The 18,746-nt window shown below is 42.6% G+C and overlaps 1 protein-coding gene across 4 annotated transcripts in view; it reads right to left on the bottom strand.

Annotated features, from left to right (window-relative positions):
• Positions 1-860: 860 nt before the first annotated feature.
• The window catches only part of gsk3ba (glycogen synthase kinase 3 beta, genome duplicate a), a 31,570-nt gene continuing 13,684 nt past the window's right edge, over positions 861-18,746 (bottom strand). Inside the window, exons 3-11 of one of the 4 annotated variants that reach the window (XM_069154018.1) lie at positions 14,866-14,949; positions 8,391-8,501; positions 7,846-7,976; positions 7,229-7,335; positions 6,904-7,001; positions 6,711-6,806; positions 5,434-5,620; positions 4,620-4,718; positions 861-4,051 (exon numbers count right to left, since the gene is read on the bottom strand). In XM_069154018.1, coding sequence (XP_069010119.1) covers positions 3,981-4,051; positions 4,620-4,718; positions 5,434-5,620; positions 6,711-6,806; positions 6,904-7,001; positions 7,229-7,335; positions 7,846-7,976; positions 8,391-8,501; positions 14,866-14,949 — 984 coding nt within the window. In that variant the 3' untranslated portion in view covers positions 861-3,980. Of the gene's footprint in view, positions 4,052-4,619; positions 4,719-5,433; positions 5,621-6,698; positions 6,807-6,903; positions 7,002-7,228; positions 7,336-7,845; positions 7,977-8,390; positions 8,502-14,865; positions 14,950-18,746 lie in introns of all 4 variants that reach the window. The other 3 variants (XM_069154017.1, XM_069154019.1, XM_069154020.1) reach the window with 3 other exon arrangements.

The following is an 18,746-nucleotide window of genomic DNA, read 5'->3' as shown; positions in this document are numbered from 1 at the left end:
TTTTCTCACTAATGCAACTTTGCTGAACGATTGTGGAAAAACAGTAGGGACTATCGACACATACATTTTCACCATTTCTTTATCATTCAATAATGTATCACCAAATTTAATGGAGATTTGATCAAATAAAGACAATAGGAAACACTACAAAAATCATTTGTTTATTGTGACGCTCCCTCGGGGCCAAATTCCACAAGGTCGTGGGTGGGAGCTCAATGAACACCCCAAAATCCCACCAACTCAACTTTAGGGACATTTTGCAGTTAAACAGTAGACGATATCGCAGGATTTCTTTGTTGTTTTTGTGCACCTCCGAATAGAGTCCTAATTTTGGTTAGATTTAATGAAATATGGAGAATAGGTAGCAAAATAAAAATTGTAAATGTCCAAAAGTTTCGTATGGATCCTACGAATCCCCGAAATGATTTTATTCTTTTGAGTAACAATGTGGAAATTATTCACCATAAACTGAAACATTGAATAACTGACTACATGGCGGTGCTCATAATGGTGTTGTTGTTTTTTTACAGACTAGAGGTAATCCCGAAGTATTATTCTACCAAGTGAAATTTGATATTTTTAAACATTGCAAAAACAAACAAAAAAACATCTCCATTTTCAAGTCATACCGACGGGTCACTATACTTCTTTTCCATTTGTACGAAAACAATACAACGGATCTCTAAAAACAAAGCCATAGCACACTATTCTCAATGGCGTCACGCCACATACTTGAATTTGGTGCATGTCGTCTCAAAGCTGTAGGGTATATTACACTGCAAAACTTTACCAAATTTACCAAACTTGTGCCTGGCACCTTCAGTGCAAGCAAACCTGATAACAGAAGACCAAACAGTCAATTTTCTTGATCATTTCCAGGCTATCCTACTCTTTATTTAATGCAAATTACAGTACCAGGGGACTATTCCTCGGAGCACGCAGAGGGAATATTTACAGAGGCGCACATTTAGCATACCTTCACAGAACAAAAGGGGGAAAAAAAAATAAATGAAATAAAAATTTCAGTCACAAACAGAGGCATTCAAGTAGTAGTACTGTTATACAGGATGTTTTTGTAGTATTTTCTTAGATTTTCTTTTCTTTAAACCCAGTTAGCATATTCAACTAGTGTATATGCTAGTATATTATGTGATACTAGTATATATACTTGCTTTTCTTCTTTTTTGGTAACCACTGTGGTGTATTTATTGAACTGGAGTCAGGGGTAGGGTGAAGTGGTCAAACCTTCTGGTGGAGGGTAGCAACACGTTCATGAATGCAAAATTACAGCAAGCAGGAGACAGGAAAAAAAAAAAAAGGCTACATGACTCAACCCCTTAGGTGCTACTGAATTCCCCCTCCGCGAATATTCAGACCGGGAGGAGAAACAAGCAAGAGGACAGAGAAACAACAAAATATCCAGAGAGAGGAGGAGAGAGAGTTATTGCCTCTGAGGATGGCTCATCACAACTACGTCATAGTTTGGCTTTGGTAACACAACCAACACTGTGAGTGATACAGAAACTGTATTGTATACATACAGCATGTGAGGCCTTTTTCTTAAACCCCTGCTGTCATCCACAACACCCCACCAACCCACTTCATACCCCAGAGTCTGTGCCAGGACCGTGGTATACATGTGTGTCCAAGATAAAACATCTATTAAAATAAACACTTGTCTACTGTATCTTCAGTTAAGGAAAAATATCCTTACAATAAACAATGTCTGTATATTACAATAAGTGTGCAATGAAGAGGGGGAAGACGCGCGAGTGGAGGAGGACTGAAATCAATTGGAAGAGAGGTTGAGGTTGTGAATGTGTGTGTGCGTGTGTGCACGTGTGTGTGTGTGTGCGTGCACGTGTGTGTGTCTGTGTGTGCGTGCGTGTGTGTTGCAGGATAGCAGGACATTCAACAGCACCAAAGGGAGAGTCACAACATTGGGTGGAGGTGATGGCGGGGGCAGGGTGAGGGTGGAAACAAGGTGAAGGTGTATGAAAGCAAAGGCACTCCAAACTATAATTACACTATACATGACTAGTTCTTGTTACAATAATACAGCTGTCATCTACTGTACTGTACAGGTAAGATTGAACATATGGCTGGATAAAGCTGATCATCATCATCATCTACAATATCCATGAACAACATCAGTTTTGCCCTGATTCTGTTTTTTTTTGTGTTTTTTTTGTGTTTTTTTAAATCTTTTTTCATTTCTTTCCCCACCTTTTGTCATCTTTGTTTTTGCTCATAAACAGTACATGGGTCTGCATATATACATACCTTGAACACAACATGGAAAAAAATAATCAACATAACAACATAAAAAAACAACATACAAGTCATACAAGTCAGAATTTTGGTGAGGAGCATTTATACTGTATATACAAATTCAGTTTGTTTTTTTTCTCTTCTTTTTCTTTTTAATGTCGTGAGTATTTTCTGTAAATAAGACGATTGGACAGACTGTACCGAGTGGCTCTATGTGCTGCAGGTGGAGGAGAGAGGACGCTAGGCTAACACTGGAGTCAAGTGGTCACAACACACGAGACGGCCGGTGGCGTGCCCAAAGACCACCGCCGAGGCTTCTCAAAGAGTCGGGGAAAGAAAAGTGTGTTTGAATTCGCCGCAGAGACAGAGAGACAGAGACAGAGAGAGGAAGAGAGAGACAGGAGAGCACGGTTGTCATGACGCTGCACTGTCACAGAAACACTGTCACAGACAGTCGGTACAAAGACAGGGACTAGAGCGATGCCCTAAATCCATCTACAGCCTTAATACAGACAACACAAGAGAACAGGGAAGTGGCTGCTGGAATCTAACCACACTCCAGCAAAATACCCCCCCACCCCCCAAAAAGGACCATCTTTTTTTAAATCTATTGTCTTTAGGCAGCAGCAAATATTGCCACTGCTCTGCCAGATATGAGCTCACCATAAATGATTTCTGATCCATTGTAGTTAATATACATATATCTATATATACTTTTTATACATAAGGAAAAGTAATATATAAACTGTGTATGTATGCATGTTCGTTTTGTATTGTATGTATATATTATACAAGCACACAGGACCAGATACACGTCACATCCATCGCACATGGCAATCCAAAAACATCTGCTCAGGAGTACAAAAACAAAAACAACAAAACAAAAGGTCGGGTAAAACAGCTCGCTAACCATTTAAAAACAACCCCAGGCAAAGAAAAAAAACAACCTGTCCAAACATTACCCCCCCCCCCCCCCCCAAATTAGACTGCTTCTTTCCACATACATCAGCATCATCATGCATCCATGTGTGTGCGTGTCTGTTTATGAGTGTGTATGTGTGTATACGCGTGCATGAGCCTCATGCCTTGTCTACAGAGGTGACAGGTGAGAGGGCGTGGCGACCCCCAGGTGATCCTACCATACTCAGGCCATGCACTACAGAAGGAACCGAAGGGGGGAGGGGCTGGGGATCGGCCAGAGGACACGGGGGTCAGAGGTCAAAGGGTGCAGGAAAAAAAAAAAATGGAACAGTGTAGGGGAGGCCAGATAGGAAGACGGCTGAGGGGAACAGCTTAGGACTTTTCTACAGATTGTCCTCTTACAAACATTAGCAGGCTAGCGTTGTGTATACATGTAAAGTGTACTTTTATCAATAGTACAATCGGCAACACCTCTGGCCCTGCGCTTCCCTTCCCCGCTGAAAGAGCACGGAGAGACGTCTTTGACGGAGGATGGAGAAGAGTTCAAACAGCTGTATGAGGAGGCCGGTCGGGGATAAACGAGGCAGGTCAGGGACGCTGGGTTTGTGGTCGTGGCGTGGGGCTGTCGGTTAGCTGTTGAACCCGGACCGCTTCAGCATCGCTCCGCCGCTGTCAGGCAGGAGAGCAGGACAGAGCAGAGCTGAGCAGAGCTCACCCCCTGGCCAGGGCGATGGAGAGGGCTGCGGGCCGGGGCTGAGAACCGGGGCGGGGCGGGTGGTTGTTTGGGCTCAGGAGGTGGAGTTGGAGGCCGAGGCAGAGGCGGTGGTGGTGCTGGGACCTCGCTCTGTGCTGCTGCCATCTACGGAGGAGAAAAAGAAATGCTCCTTTACGGTCAGGTTTGGAGATTAGGAGATAAAAGGTCCAAAAAGATACACGGTGAGAAAAAGAAAAAAGTTTAAAAAAAAAAAAAGTAAAAATGTGTTTGTGCCTTTAAAGCAAAGTAGACTGAAAAATATAGGCTGGGAAAGTAAATTGGTAATCTCCCCCTCCCCCCTCTCAAGTACTGCTGTGAGTCCAGCCGTATAAGTAGGGCCCTTAACAGCCAACTGGAGGTACTCGGTGATGGACAGTTACAGGTTGTACTGGGAGGCTTCCAGGTCAAAATGTGCGAAACTGACCCTGTACGTTAGGACGGTCACCTCTGTGGTCGAAGCAACATGAAATGTGTTTAGTGTTCACAGCGCTTCACAATGTGACATCGATGCACATTTCTCCTCAAGTTAAAATCCACTAAACTTCGGGGATGAAAGTTTTTTTTTTTTTTCACGTTAGCAATAATAGCAGCAACAACCAGTGCTTCAAAGTGATAAATATAGAGGTGCGAACCACATGAAACAGGGGCCGGATTGAGGAAGTGTGGCGCTAACCTGTGGTGGCAGAGGTGTTGGTTGGGGTAGAGGCGGCAGCCTGGCTGCGGGCGTGGGCAGGGATGAGTATGGAGGCCAAAGAAGGATTACTAGATAGCTCTGAAAAAGAAAGACCATAAAATTGTATGAAGTCAAGTTGTAACAAAGCTACCTGCGACTCCGGGATAACAGAGTCGGTCAAACATGAATAAACATGAATAATTGTGAAATTGAAGGGAGGAGAGTTGTAAATAGTGGCAGGAAAAGTAAAAAAAAAAAAAATTAAGATTAACGTGGAAATATAACAAAAAAATTGGATATATTAAAGTAGGCTGTACCCGACTCAGAACTTTGCTGTTCAATGTCATGATTAGATTTTTGGTTCCTTAGCGTACCTGGCGCTAGTAAGAGTCTAGGCCACCAGAGATCAGCACATCCAGGCTTCCTGTGCATCCACCACAACATTTTCAAGTTTTTCACCGATGCGTGGCTTTGGCCTGGTTCTCCCACAGTGCCCCTTCATTACCCCACTCGTCTCTTTCAATGTCTGCGTGTTTTAAACACCAAGATTGATTTGCGCAAGCTGTGTGGATAATTTGACGTAAAAGACATTCAATGTAAATGATTAAAATGCAGGGGAATAATTATCCCAAATAAAAAGGCACTCAGAGACTGCATACCTCCAAGCCCGCACACCTTATCCTTTACAATTGTTATTTTAATAGTTGTTTTAAATTATATTTGCAATGCAAAAATGACACTATAGTTTTTTTTTTGTTTTTCTTTCCTCAAGTACATGCGAGGTGTTTCTGTTTTGGGGGACACCTGTTCGTACCCTGGGTGGTGAAGTTGAAAAGCGAGGGCTTCTCCCTCCCGTTGGGCAGTTTGACGTTGGGGTCGCGCAGCTCATCAAAGAAGGAGTGTGCGCAGGCCTCTAGAGGGGTGAGGCGGGCTGTAGGTGTGTACTCCAGCAGGCGTGAGCACAAGGCAATGGCCTCCGGAGGGGTACGTGGCCGGAACACCTGAAAACCAATGACAGATAAAGTCAGCAGCGATCATGTCAAGTCCCCTGCGTAGTGTTGTACAAATAACAAGACATTTCAGACTGTTAATATACACACACACAAACACAAACACACACACACACTACGAAGTGTTAGCAGATGATAATGATTTTAATAAAAGTTAATGTCATCATTCAAATGTATTTTTATGAAATGTTATGAATGAATCAATGAATGTGTTTGATTGCTGTAGCAGTGAACAGTAGTAAGTTAAATGCAGTTGCAGAGAGCGGCCACACGGAGGCGCTTCAGACATCAATCTGATGTCAAGCTAAAAAAAGAATCAAGTCACCCTCCTGAAAAATTAGTTTTACTGTTCCCACAGTTTAATGTTTGAGCTTCACTGTGCAGAGTTCAAAACTACAAGGCTGCTCAAGGGGGAGATTTCTCCATGCTTAACGAAAATCTAATTTTTGGAGGGGGGTGCCTACGAGCATGATTTGTGACAGCCCAAATCATTTTAAAGCCAATTCTGGTCCAATTCAAGTTACATAAGTATGATGTGGAAACTTGGAGCCTCCGGTGCAGAAAGACTGAGAAGGGACTTTAAAGTGAAGTATGACACTTCTTGTGTCCAGCAGTTAAGCTTTACCAATGAAATGTACTTGGATATTCATAGATTCTGTAATTTTGTGAGAAAAGGTCATTTTATGAAGTTTAAAAAGATAATTGAAGTTGTATTGGTGTAAAAACCATGAGACAATCATCATTGTCTAAAAACACAATAACCTGTGTGTATCAATATATGCCTGAAAGGGATTTTTAACGTTTAAGATTTCTAAATAAGAAAGAAAAAAAAAAATCAAACCATTCTGAGATTGAGTCTCTAGCCTGGAAACTGAGATGTCCCTTCTCTGCATCAGTTCTACTTGACGGAGTCTAAAAAGCTTAGAGCAAGTCTGAAGCTGTTTTAAGTCTGTTGAATGGAGATGATGAGGTTTGGATGGCTTTGACGTGACAAGCAGGCATGTTAGTGAAACATGGAGGTGGAGATGCTGCTGTGGTGGATCTTAGAGAAGTAAAAGGGCTCCTGTACCTGTTGACTCACCTTAGTCCAAGGGTGCGCCTTGATCTGAGGGAATTTGAACTCGGTGTAGTTTGGGTTCATCTCACGGATCTGCTCTCGGGTCGGGGTGCCGAGAACCTGGAACAAAGACGTGGAACCACGACGTGAGCTGCCATTCACCCGTGTAAGTATTACACATTAATAATTACACCCGGTGGGTCAGCCCAGGCTTTACCTTGATAATTTCAACCAACTGATCCACTCCACTGTCACCGGGGAAGATCGGTTGTCCTAGCAACAGCTCTGCCAGTACGCAACCGGCTGACCAGACATCTAGAAGGAAAAGCAGGTTCACCAAAAGGAAAATGAAGTCACAGGAGCAGACAGGACGTCAAGATAAGCAGCTCACCTTTAACACAGACCTTCTGACAATATTCTGTTCGCTTCTTCATCTTTCATCATTATATAAATCATGAGCAACATAAAATGGCATCTTTTCTGTGCTGAGGTTGAGCATATGAAGGGTTAAATGGTGATTGTGTCAGCGGGAGTCAGCTTACCTATGCTGGAGGTGTAGTCAGTAGCACCGAAGATGAGCTCAGGGGCCCGATAGTAGCGAGAGCAGATGTAGGACACATTAGGCTCTCCGCGGACCAGCTGCTTAGCACTGCACACAAAATCAACGCATACAACCATTATTATCACCCTCTCCATCCTCCAAAAGAAGGAACATGTGAAAAAGAGAAAACACTACGTGATTAGGATTTACACATGTAAGTACCGAGTGGAATATTAAACTGCTGCCTCCTTTCTTATTCTTTATTTCTTAAGTCAAATAACACATTGAAACCAGTTTAGACGTTGTACAGGTGTGCACTTTTATAAACACACTTGTATAGTGTCCATGTACCTCATCAGAAGTGAACTTTTGAGCTGCTACGAGACGGATCTCTTTATCTGTAGACAAATCCAGGCTGCCCGTTTCCAGTCTCTGCGTTAAGCTAAGCTAACTACCTGCTGGCATTAGCTTTTCCCCAGTGTTTAAACATGACATCGATCCGAATAGGAAATCTCTGGGTGAAATATGCCAAATTGTTTTATTTGCAAATGTCAAAAAATATTCCTTTAAATGTAAGAAAACAAACGACCGCTACAGAATATGACAACAGGGTCTCACCTGCCGAAGTCGCAAAGCTTGAGCACGGCCGTCTCTGGATCTAGCAGCAGGTTCTGGGGTTTGATGTCCCGATGGCAGATACCAAACGAATGAATGTAGGCCAGGCTCCTGAACAGCTGGTACATGTACAACTATAGGAGGGAAGGACACACACACACACAAAGATTACAACTACAGAAGCAGAGTTTAAGTTGAGGAGCAACCTCTCAAGAATCGGTAGAGTACATGCTGTTCAGCGAGTGTCGAGATGCCAGCGTCACACTCTGTTCCTTCAAACTCCTGAACCTTGTTAACCAGGCCTTGCAGAGATAAAAGGAAACATATTTCTGAAACTGCGTGGCCTCGATCTCGTCTCAGGTTCAATCAGAAACTTCAGTGATGTTGGTGGAAGGTGCACAGAGACATAGAAAAACTGATCCTGTTTCTTTGAGCAAAACACGTTTACATTAAAATGTCTTAAACCACGCAGACCTCGTATTCAACTACTTCTTGCCTCGATGGTTATGGACGGACACACACACACACTCTCACACAAAGTTATGTACCTTGACATAAACCATGGGCAGAGTTTGTTTGGCTCGGCTGTAGTGTCTGGCCACTCTGTAGACCGTCTCAGGAACGTAGTCCAGAACCAAATTCAGATACACTTCATCTTTCTGTTGGAGAGAAGCAACAACAAGAAAACAAACATCAAACACGGGGACACACAAACAGGTCAGGAAAGACTTGTGAAAATTTAAAAAAAAAAACAATTATAGTTTGCAATATTAACAAAATGAACAAATGAAATTAAATAAAATCACATTCATCGTCCCCGCACAAGTTAGCTGACTGTTTATGTCAAATTCATATTTTCTGTGTGGTTTCTCTTCTTAGATCTGATTAATCGTTTCCTGATGACAGAAGCTGCTTTGTGGCTGATGTAAGTGGTTCTTTTTCAAAGTCTAACTGGGAATCAATTGTCTCCCCCTCCCTCCCCCCTCCCTCCCTACCCCTCTTACCCCCCCACCCACACCCCCCCATCACTCCCCGAGGGCCAGAAGCACACGTCATGCAGAAGCATGCGTCATAACGGCCCGCGCTCCAACAGTGGCCACAGACAATGATATCATTTCCTCATTTCCTGGTTGGACGAGGCCAGCGTTGGAGGGCGGGGCTGGTCACGTTCTACTCTGGAGTACGCTGACCCCGAAAGGATGTCGTATATGAGGGCTCCCCTCCCAGTTATTCTAGGACTTCCTCTTTCCTTTGAGTCTTGGCCGGAGTTCGCCAAAACTATGTCATCCGTGTTTCTTGGGAAGCTATTGTTTTGAAACCCACAAATCAAAGCTGCCAATCACACACTTAAAATCACACTAAAATGCAAAAGTTAAAAAAAAAAAATGTTTTTAGCTACCTGATGGATTCACAGAGAAGATTGCTTACAAAGTCATTCATGCATCCACAGCTAGCTTGCTCGTCCCTGATGGTGTGTTAGGAGGGACAGCAGAGCTCTCTGCATTGATCTCTTTGGCCTGGTTAGGGGACGATGGGATGAATAGATCAGCTGAAAGGTTGCATCCAAGATCAGGGAAGTTTTTGGGCTGTTTTAATCACCACAATCTTTATATTTCTTATATTGTATAAACTACAAGACTGGGAATATTTATATTTTACTTACTGTCAACAAAATACAAGAAAAGTGTGGTAGTATTTGTGGTGTAGTGTGATTGACCCAACATAAACTATACCGGCCACGTTTGTTTACCCCGTGATCCAGCTGGATTCACAAGATTACAAAATCCCTCAGAGAATCCTTCTTTAAGTTACGCGTTTGTGTTCGGACCACTCGGCGTCCTACGTGGAACAACTGGCAGCTATGGGCACGTTTTAGGAGGGACGACAGCGAGAAGCAACTGTCTGCTTGATCTGATTGGTTGAAGTGAGCTTGTGATCGACAGACCGTTCATCCAATCACCTGCTAAGTAATTTTTTTTAAAGCACATGCCCTTTTTTTTTTTTTTTTAACAGTTTTCAAGGATGTTCTCAGATGTTTCTGTGTAATAAACCGTAGTTGTTGTACAATAGATGAAACGTAAGCTATATCAGGCGCTGGCACACAGTAAATACTTGTTAGTGGGATCACCTCATTTTGGGTTTTGGTCAATTCATTTACCTGCAAAAAAAACAATGTGTTTGCATTCAATAGTAGCATCCTACTGATTATATGACACTTCCTTCAGTCATTGTCAACTCAAACGTCTGATAGATCGTAAAACACCTGTGAGGACGTCATTTTGGTCTTTCAGGAGACTTCCCTCGGGTATAAGTTCTGTTTAGTGGCTTGTAATTCTGTGATAAACTGGACTTCGGTGCACGCCACGTGCCAAATGTATCTGCCGTCACCAGCCTAGTGGCTGCCAATGGACCTACAAGAAAATGATACCCCCCTCACCCAACCATTGTGTGTCCCTACACTGGTAACCGGTAACCAGGGGTGTGAGGAACACAATCGCCACCCTGGCTTGCAGGGTCTGTAATGTGTTTTGTGGTCACTACCTTTTTGAGATGACAGCCCCCCCTCCCCCCCAGCACACAGCTTCGCCTCCCTGCAGGTCTCCCAGCGCGCTGGGCCCGTGAAGAGCCCCTAGACAGACTATGTGGCACACTTCTGTCAGCTCGGTGTCCCGCTCTGTACCGACTGCTCTCTCACACTCAAGATGATTAGACACATATACGCCGAGTGTGTGAAACACGGGGCCTAAAGGACAGGGAGACAGACGCTGGGTCGCTGGTACAGCTGACTGTGAGAAGCATTTCCCAGACAACTCTTCAGCAACGACAGCATCATTTTACACACTGGCATCCCTTTCACTCCTCAGCACTCCTTCTCTGTGTGTCTCTCTCCTCTACCCGTGCATGTGTGCAGTCATCCCGGCAAAAACTCTCCCATTGATAACGTTTGTGACGGCTGGAGAGCCTGTTCCGCCTCCTGCTAGCGCCACCGAAGCTATATTTAGCCTAGCAACAGTGATGACTCACTTCCTGCCTCACTACAAAGCCACTTCCTCGGCTTCTTCCCAGAAGGTTAGCCAGGCAGGGATCAGATTGGCTCCTTGTTCACTCCCAGCTAAATAATTCAGACTCGAATTTGGTGAGAAAAACGTCTGCACTTGAACAACTATCTGAGCCATCTACAAACAAGAATCACCACGTCTCATTGTAGAACAGAATCTGTGCGGTATGTAAAATACGGTGAATGTGGCCTTCGTCACATTCATATTTGGCAGATTACATAAGCCAACACTTATGAAGCATATGCAAATCCATATGATACATACACAACAGTTGGTGCTAATCAGTTTGTGAAATCAAAGCAGACAAACTGAACACGGAGGACGAGGAGGTAGAGAGCCATACGGGGAGTGAATCCTCAATTTTGCCACACAAGAATGAAGACACTTGGAACATGGCCCTATGTATCTAAGAATAAATCAGTAAATATGTACAGAAGCAACAGACAGACACGTAACACACACTGCCATAAACTCTCACTGTTTCTTAACAAATCCATTGCCAACGCTACAAACTCACAAGACCCAAATCATTACCCAGAAACAACGTTGTTCAATTACAGCCTTTCATTAACATCTGTGTGTGTTTGGAATAGCTTCCTGTATGTAGGGTTTAACCACAGAGCCACACTGAGATAGTCACAGCCAGATGAACCCACTAGGTGGCCCAGGGAAAAGCTGTTCCCCCTCACTCTCTGTGCATTGTGTTGATACTCGGTCATCATCCAAAGGCGTAGGTTGGGTCTAAATATCGGTACAGATGGGACAACCCACCCTCTACCTCACCTGAAACCCTGAAGTTCCAGCTGCTTCTCCTTCAACCTGCCTTACAGCATCTTCACTTATATTTGGACTTTCTTATTTGCAATAAAATTATGCATTATATATACAAACATCAGATTAAACTAATGGACTTACTTATTATTGAGGGAAGTCAATATCATCTTTTGAAACCAACCTTTTTTTGATGTGAGATATTTTAATATGTTGACGTTCAAAGGTTATATTTAATGAACAGCCTAACTTAAATGCTGATGCTTCTATAATTAGGACCTCACCTGAAACCCTGAAGATGCACCTATTGGCTCACCAGCCTGCTGAACTTCTCTACCCTGCACTTGTGTTTCCTGCATATAAAATAATTCATAATTGGATTTCTTTATGTGAAATTCAACCCATAATTTGGTAATTCCACCAATTACACGTTAACACCTGCTAGCAAACTGACTGAAAGCCTATCAACCACAGAAGCCTAAGTTTAGCTGGTTAGTTACAGCTGGAAAACATTGTTAACTAACCTCAGTTGACAGGATTCTTCACAGTAGATTGGCTGGTGACATTAGGTAGCTGGCAGGTTTTCATTTTAAATCAAATGGCTACTGGCGAGTAAATTCTACAAAGTATAAAACAATATGTTGGACAAAATTACATGTGCAATTTGTAGTGCAGGTAATAGAGGAAAGGGAGCAAATCACCTGAAATAGTAAATTATGGTATGAACTAACAGCCCTGATAATTGATCAGCTCTCGCTTTTCCATGTCTGGCGGTAAGTATAATATTTACATTTGACTTGAACCTTCAGATAGTCAATTTCCTGCCAGCCAATCAAATGCCAGCAGGGCTCAACTGGTGGTCTTGGAGTGCAGCCTCTTTGAGGGCACATCGTTGTAAATCTAATATGACATCACTCAAATGACTTTGCGAATGTGTTTGCTTGAATATCTGGAGGGTAAATTCTGCCCTCCCAGTCCACATAACAAAATATTTTTTCCATCTGCAACCTAAAAATACATGAAAAGCCAGATGCGGAAGTGAAATTGTTCTTGAAAAGCTTTTAAAGGCACAAATAAGTAAAATAATATAGTCATTAAGAACTGCCCGGACTGTACCTCTTGCCACTCCAGCTAATTTACCAAATCAACTAAGTGGGCAAGTGACCCTCCAGGGGCCCAAAAAGCTCCAGGTTCAGTGTTTTTTTTACACATAAATTAATCAACTGAAAGTGTTTATAGTTTTATGCAACACTAAGGTACCACATTAACAAAGATGATAGCAGCAGTATCACCTCACCTGTGTTTAAGAGCATGAAAAAAACCAAGTCATTTTACACTGCATTCACAGGTTGCATAAATACATTTATATTTATATGTATAATAAAATGTCCAAATAATCACTAACACTAACAGAAACACGCCTGCAGCTTCAACATGCTGCTGTGGATGTTGTCACGATGTTTGTTTGTACATCAGTTAATCATAGTATTGACAGACGTTGTGAGCATTCGTGTGTAAATAGATGTGATTTTAAAGGCTAAATGTCTCACATGCACTCTCATTGTGACTTCGCAAAGAGGTGAAAGTCAAGCGACTATTTGCTTAGCTGCCTACGCTGTTTGTACCGGTGACCCTCTGTTTAAACACCGCATTATACAATTGGTTAAAGGGTAAAAGCAAAAGGCACACTGTGTGCGTTAGGCACGCCACATGCCAACAGTTACATAAGACTACCTGTGCACATGCTCAGAGCTTCAGTAGCAACAGTCCTCGACCTTCTCACAGCTGCACCCAGCATGAACCTTCACTTCACTTCCTCCACACACCTGAACTCACCTCATCTTATTTAACGAAACATCTTCGTCAATGTGTTGTTGTTGTTTTGTTTCTTAAACTATCTGTCATCTATCGATCAACCTGTCTGAAACTCTCCATCCATTCATTAACCTCTGACTTCACCTTTCACCTACTTGCCGAGCTGTGGTAAATCCCCACACCGCAAACATGATGGAAGTCTCCATAATTAGCCGAGTGATACAGGGAAGGGGAGAAGAAATGAATACATGAAAGGGGACACAGCAGGCGGGGGGGGTGGACGGGTGGGGGGGGGGTAGAGGGGGAGGGGATTGAAAAAGGTGTACAAATTAAAGAAATAGGATACACTTATACACAAAACATGTGGATTATCGAGAAAAAAAACTAAAAAAGATGCGAGTGTAAAAAAGTGAACTTGGAAAAGGTGTCTGCAACAAGTCACCACTGCTGCGTGTCAGCATACCAAGAATAAGCCGTGATTCCCAGAGGTCGATGGGCACATGGCACGAGGCGAGGGGGGGATCGGAGTGGAGCTCGCAGCACGGAGGGGATGGCTTGGGTGAGGCTATAATTAACTGTTTCATGGGTATAGTCCCGGCAGCATGTGTGCCAAGTCCATGTGGGTCTATATTTGACACACAGACCTCTGCCTGTTTGTCAGATAGTTCAATGACATAGTGCAGCCTTGTAGTCTCCAGCTCCTCCAACGGTTGACTGGGACAGACAGCGAGGCAGACTGGGGGACTTTCCTTTCACGGTGTACTGTATGTACTGTTGTATTTTCAAAGACTAGACCGGAGGCAGAAAACATGATGAGAGGTGATTCAGCTTACAGGCACAGACAGTTATAAAGTCAACACGGAAAACAAAAAAAGTGGGGAAAAAAAGAAATTCCCAACGACAAAAGATTGACCGTAACCGGGAGAAATTGGAATTATTTTACTACTCCGACTGAAGCCACGTGCACAGTCATTTAATCACGTAGAAAGTCCAGTGATACTTAAAGTGCCCTTGAGGATGAAAAATAGGAAGTCAAAGAAGTGTTCTGCACGTAATTTTAGGCCGAGTGAGGAGGGAAGAGAAGTCAATAGAGCACCATCAGTTATTCCAGAAATAATAGCAAAAAAAAGGTGTGGTGCTCAGCTGGTGATGTGGCCCGATTATCAAGAACAGTTGGTCATAGCTATCTTACAAAATTAAAGGTGAAGGGACACGTCTTACAGCTCCCCAATCCACCTTTCTTTTTAGTTGAGTAACGTTCTCATGAAAGACCCAAACCCTGCCTTAACTCACAGCAGTATCTGGTTGTGTATGATGAATTGTGCTCCCTCAGACCAGCAGATAAAGACGGAGGAGAAGCTTGTTCAGCCAAACTGACCTTGTCTCCGCTGGAGTAGAAGAAGTAGCGCAGGCGGACGATGTTGCAGTGGTCCAACTTCCTCATGATCTGCAGCTCACGGTTCTTAACAAGACAAAAACAAGAAAGACACATTACATATAGGCTTTACACATGTCTCTAGAAGGATGTCTGTGGGCCTGCAGGGGATCTTGAAAGGTTTCCATTGGACCTGCAGTACGCTGAGGAACAGTTCATTTTCAGTATGATTTACATGACAAGAAGTCCATAGTGTTAAATGTATCAGTATAGCAGCATTCGAGCACTGTGGCCGTACCAAACGGTGCTTAAAACAACAACAACAACACATGCCATTCGTCATCTGGCTCAACAATAATCTCATTGACAACCACATCACTGTCACAAGCCAATGTGTCATTTCATCAGGAATCAGGATTTAAGAAAATTGGATGTGGTAGCAGCAAAAAAAGAAAAATAACATTCTTGCCTTTGTGGAGGAATAAATCCCACGACCTAAAACATGACACAAATATGTACTGTGTGGCATGTTTCCTGTTCCTGTTACAAACACCAACGCCAATAGAAAATGGTACCTGGAAAGCAGAAAACAGCAACACGCAGTTCTGAGAAAACAGATGCCAAAATAAATGTGTTAAAGTAAAGATTATCTTGGGGGCTGTAGTGTGATGAGCCAAAGGCCTTTTCAGGGCCACAGGAACAAAATGCAAGCACTGAACCCGGGCAGAGCACTCCATCTATATTCATATAGTGTGTCCATGCAGAAAAGAAAATGGTTGTGCATATGGACTTTCTAAAGGGTGGGCACGAACTCCAGCATTACATAAAGCTTTAACAGCTCTATTACAGCTCATATTTTCTCCCATTCTTCATTTTCCCTCCCTCCCTCCCTCCTCTATATCACGATGCTTTGTGGCGACTGGATCTAAAGTGCTTGTGTAACATTGGGAGAATGTGGACCCCAATGTAGAAAAAGAAATGGAGGCTGGTCAGAACACAGAGAACAGAAAGAAAGCTTAATACAGAGAAGGAGTGAAAATCAGTGAGTGGCGGAGCAGTGGAGTCATTACATAATAATCTGACGTTTGTTTTAGAAGTCATGTGCAGTTTGAATGGAGCATGCAGCCCGTCTGAGTGCACCGACACGCATATTAATTGTTTTAATTTGAACTTTATTAGATGCTCATGTTTTAGTTGCGATGTGGGATTTACATAAAATGACCACACGTATGGGTGTAAATGGACCACCAGCTACTTATCAGTATATTATGCTGGCAAACATATTAAGGTTTTTTGCTATTTGATAGAGCTCAGTGGGTTCTGTGAACAAAATGGTAATCCTGAAATCAACTTCTGTAGTACAGGTTATAAATAATAAGTATAACCAGGGTGTATTCAGTTTATCGTCTCTTTGTCAAACGTCAAGTGTACATTTCCACTGATGACGTAATCATACAGCAGATCAGTAGATTAGCTTGCTGACTTGTTACCTGGTTAACAGAATGCTGACATATAAACAATAAATAAGCAAACAGGAAGTTATGTCTCGCTAACAAATAAGCATGCAAACTGGAGAACACATGCTGCGTTTTTTTTTGGGAGGAAAATGTTGGTGAGGCTTTTGCATAATGTGTAATTAACTGGCTGACCACAGAGCAGGAAATACCTTGTTGCACTGTCTGATCTTGTGGTAAGATCAGAGGCCTCATTTATAAAACAGTGCATTGTTAAATAGCGTGCCAAAAAAAAAAAAAAAAAAATCAGATTGTGTTCATGCACACCTGCACACAAGGTTCCCTTTATGAATGACAAACCAACTGGAAATGTGCTTACGTAAAACAGCCTCAAATTCTGCCTCAACATGCTCAAATTCAACCATAAATGGTGGATGCAAAGCACCCCATTAATGTGGAGGCATATGAAATTAGCCATGCTGTTCAGTGGGTGTATCGGCAACAGTGGAGGATTGTTGAAAGGGAGTAAAAGTTCCCGGGACTTTGGGTTGACATGCGTCTTTAAAAGTTCAGAGGATAATTTATTGAATGTGAAAAAAAAAAAAGTTTATTGTGCTTTTATTTTTGTGATATTTCCTGGTTGTACAGTGATGAACACTTAAAGCCGACACAAGTCATCCAATATCTAAGCAAATTAAATAGACAGGAAGTAGAAAACACAAATCACAAGTTCACGCCAGAGGTTCAAAATCACTGCTTTTGTTGTTTGAATAATGAAGAAAGGCAGCAACCATTTTCATATTTAATTTATCTGTTATTATTATTATATTTTTGTATTGATAAATTGAAATATATCCTTTAAAATAATTCATTGTCAACTGTTTGGATAACTCAAGAAACATTTGCCAAACCCTCCAAAGTTCCAGCCTCTAAGCTGTAAGAATTTGCTGCTTTGATTTGGACTGATATTTGAAGACATCTTCTTCACATGTAGGAAACTGTAATCGGTATTTTTCATCATAATCACAATGAAGAGAAAAAAAAAATCGGATTAATTGATAATGAAATGAATAATGATTTACAGGCCTGAGACAATAATCCATTTAAATTTCTTGAGCTGCTTCGTATCTTCTGTTCAGTCTAAAACTGGCAAAGCTATGTACTTAATTCATTAATCATTAATAATTCATCTTTAAAGAATAACAAAACCAGTAAATATTCAAATTTGATAGATTAGAACAAGCGAATCTTTGGTGTTTTGCACAAAAAAAACATTAATTTAGATTACTGGATTATCTAAATGTTGTTTGAGCTATATATAAATGTGTCTGCTGGATGAGCCAACAAGTTCACTGTCTGAGTGTGGTTGATGAAATAGTGAAAGACTGCTAGCTGTCTGTCTGAATGGGTGACTAATGACATCCCCCGTTATTTGGGTCAGGACCACGCTGGCTGGCAGAGTGAGATATGCTGCTGTCCTTCACTTTATGGGGATTTAAAACCCCGTCATTTATTTATTAACAGAGTAGAGAGAGCTGTCTGTCCACTACACAAGACTCCATCATCTCAGCAGCAGCAGCACAGCACAGCATCTTGTAGCTCAATAGCCTGCTATACACAATCCCTTCCACCCAATTCATTTCCAGGGAGATGCACGTGGTGCTCACAGTCCTCCTTCTGCTTTTTCACCACTTCCACAGCTACGACCACGTCGCCTTCACACAACCCCCCACATCATGAAGTGACATCATTACACGTGGGTCAGAGACCAGCCATCGAACCATCACGCACCGCAGGCAACGCCCTCGTCTTCTTGCTCTCGAGTGTTTGAGGGTGTGTCCGTCTCTGTGTGCGTCTCTGTGTGTGCCGTTATGTGGAAGAGAGACGGTGCCATATGGAGGAGGAGCAGACCGGCTGTTGAGTAAAGCCCTGCCCAGCTACCGTTATACTGCAGTCCTTCCTGCTGACCTGCCATCCTACAGTGTGTCGGCAGCCCGGCCGGCAGAGACACGTCGAGACAGACACCAGACAAGTGCCTTGATTGTAGCCTGCTTAAAGTGCTGCACCTGAGCACTTCATACTGCTGATGAATACTGGCAGGCAGAACCACATCCAGTTTCCAAAAAGATTAAGGGCACACAGCAATAGCACAAAACATACACAAACACACGCCCCGTTTCGCTGTTCTGCTTCGGTAAAAGCTTATGGATGACACTGAACGTAAACAAGAAACAACTTTTATAGTCTATACAAAATGTATTTGTAGGGGTTCCTCTGTCATAAGTCCTCATTAGTCCAACAACTCATTGATTTTGCGAGATTTCACCATTTTTATCCAGTAGAGAACAGGGCTTCATTCTACCTTCCCTACCAACAGTTATGTAAACAAAATAAGTGCATCCCACGTAAGTGGTCGACTTTTTCATCATA

The sequence above is a fragment of the Embiotoca jacksoni genome, unplaced genomic scaffold (genome assembly GCF_022577435.1).
Source record: "Embiotoca jacksoni isolate LCO1_2020_lvr unplaced genomic scaffold, fEmbJac1.0.p SCAF_2, whole genome shotgun sequence".
NCBI lineage: Eukaryota > Metazoa > Chordata > Actinopteri > Embiotocidae > Embiotoca > Embiotoca jacksoni.
Note: the sequence above shows the minus strand (reverse complement) of the source record. Positions and strands in the feature narration are given on the sequence as shown.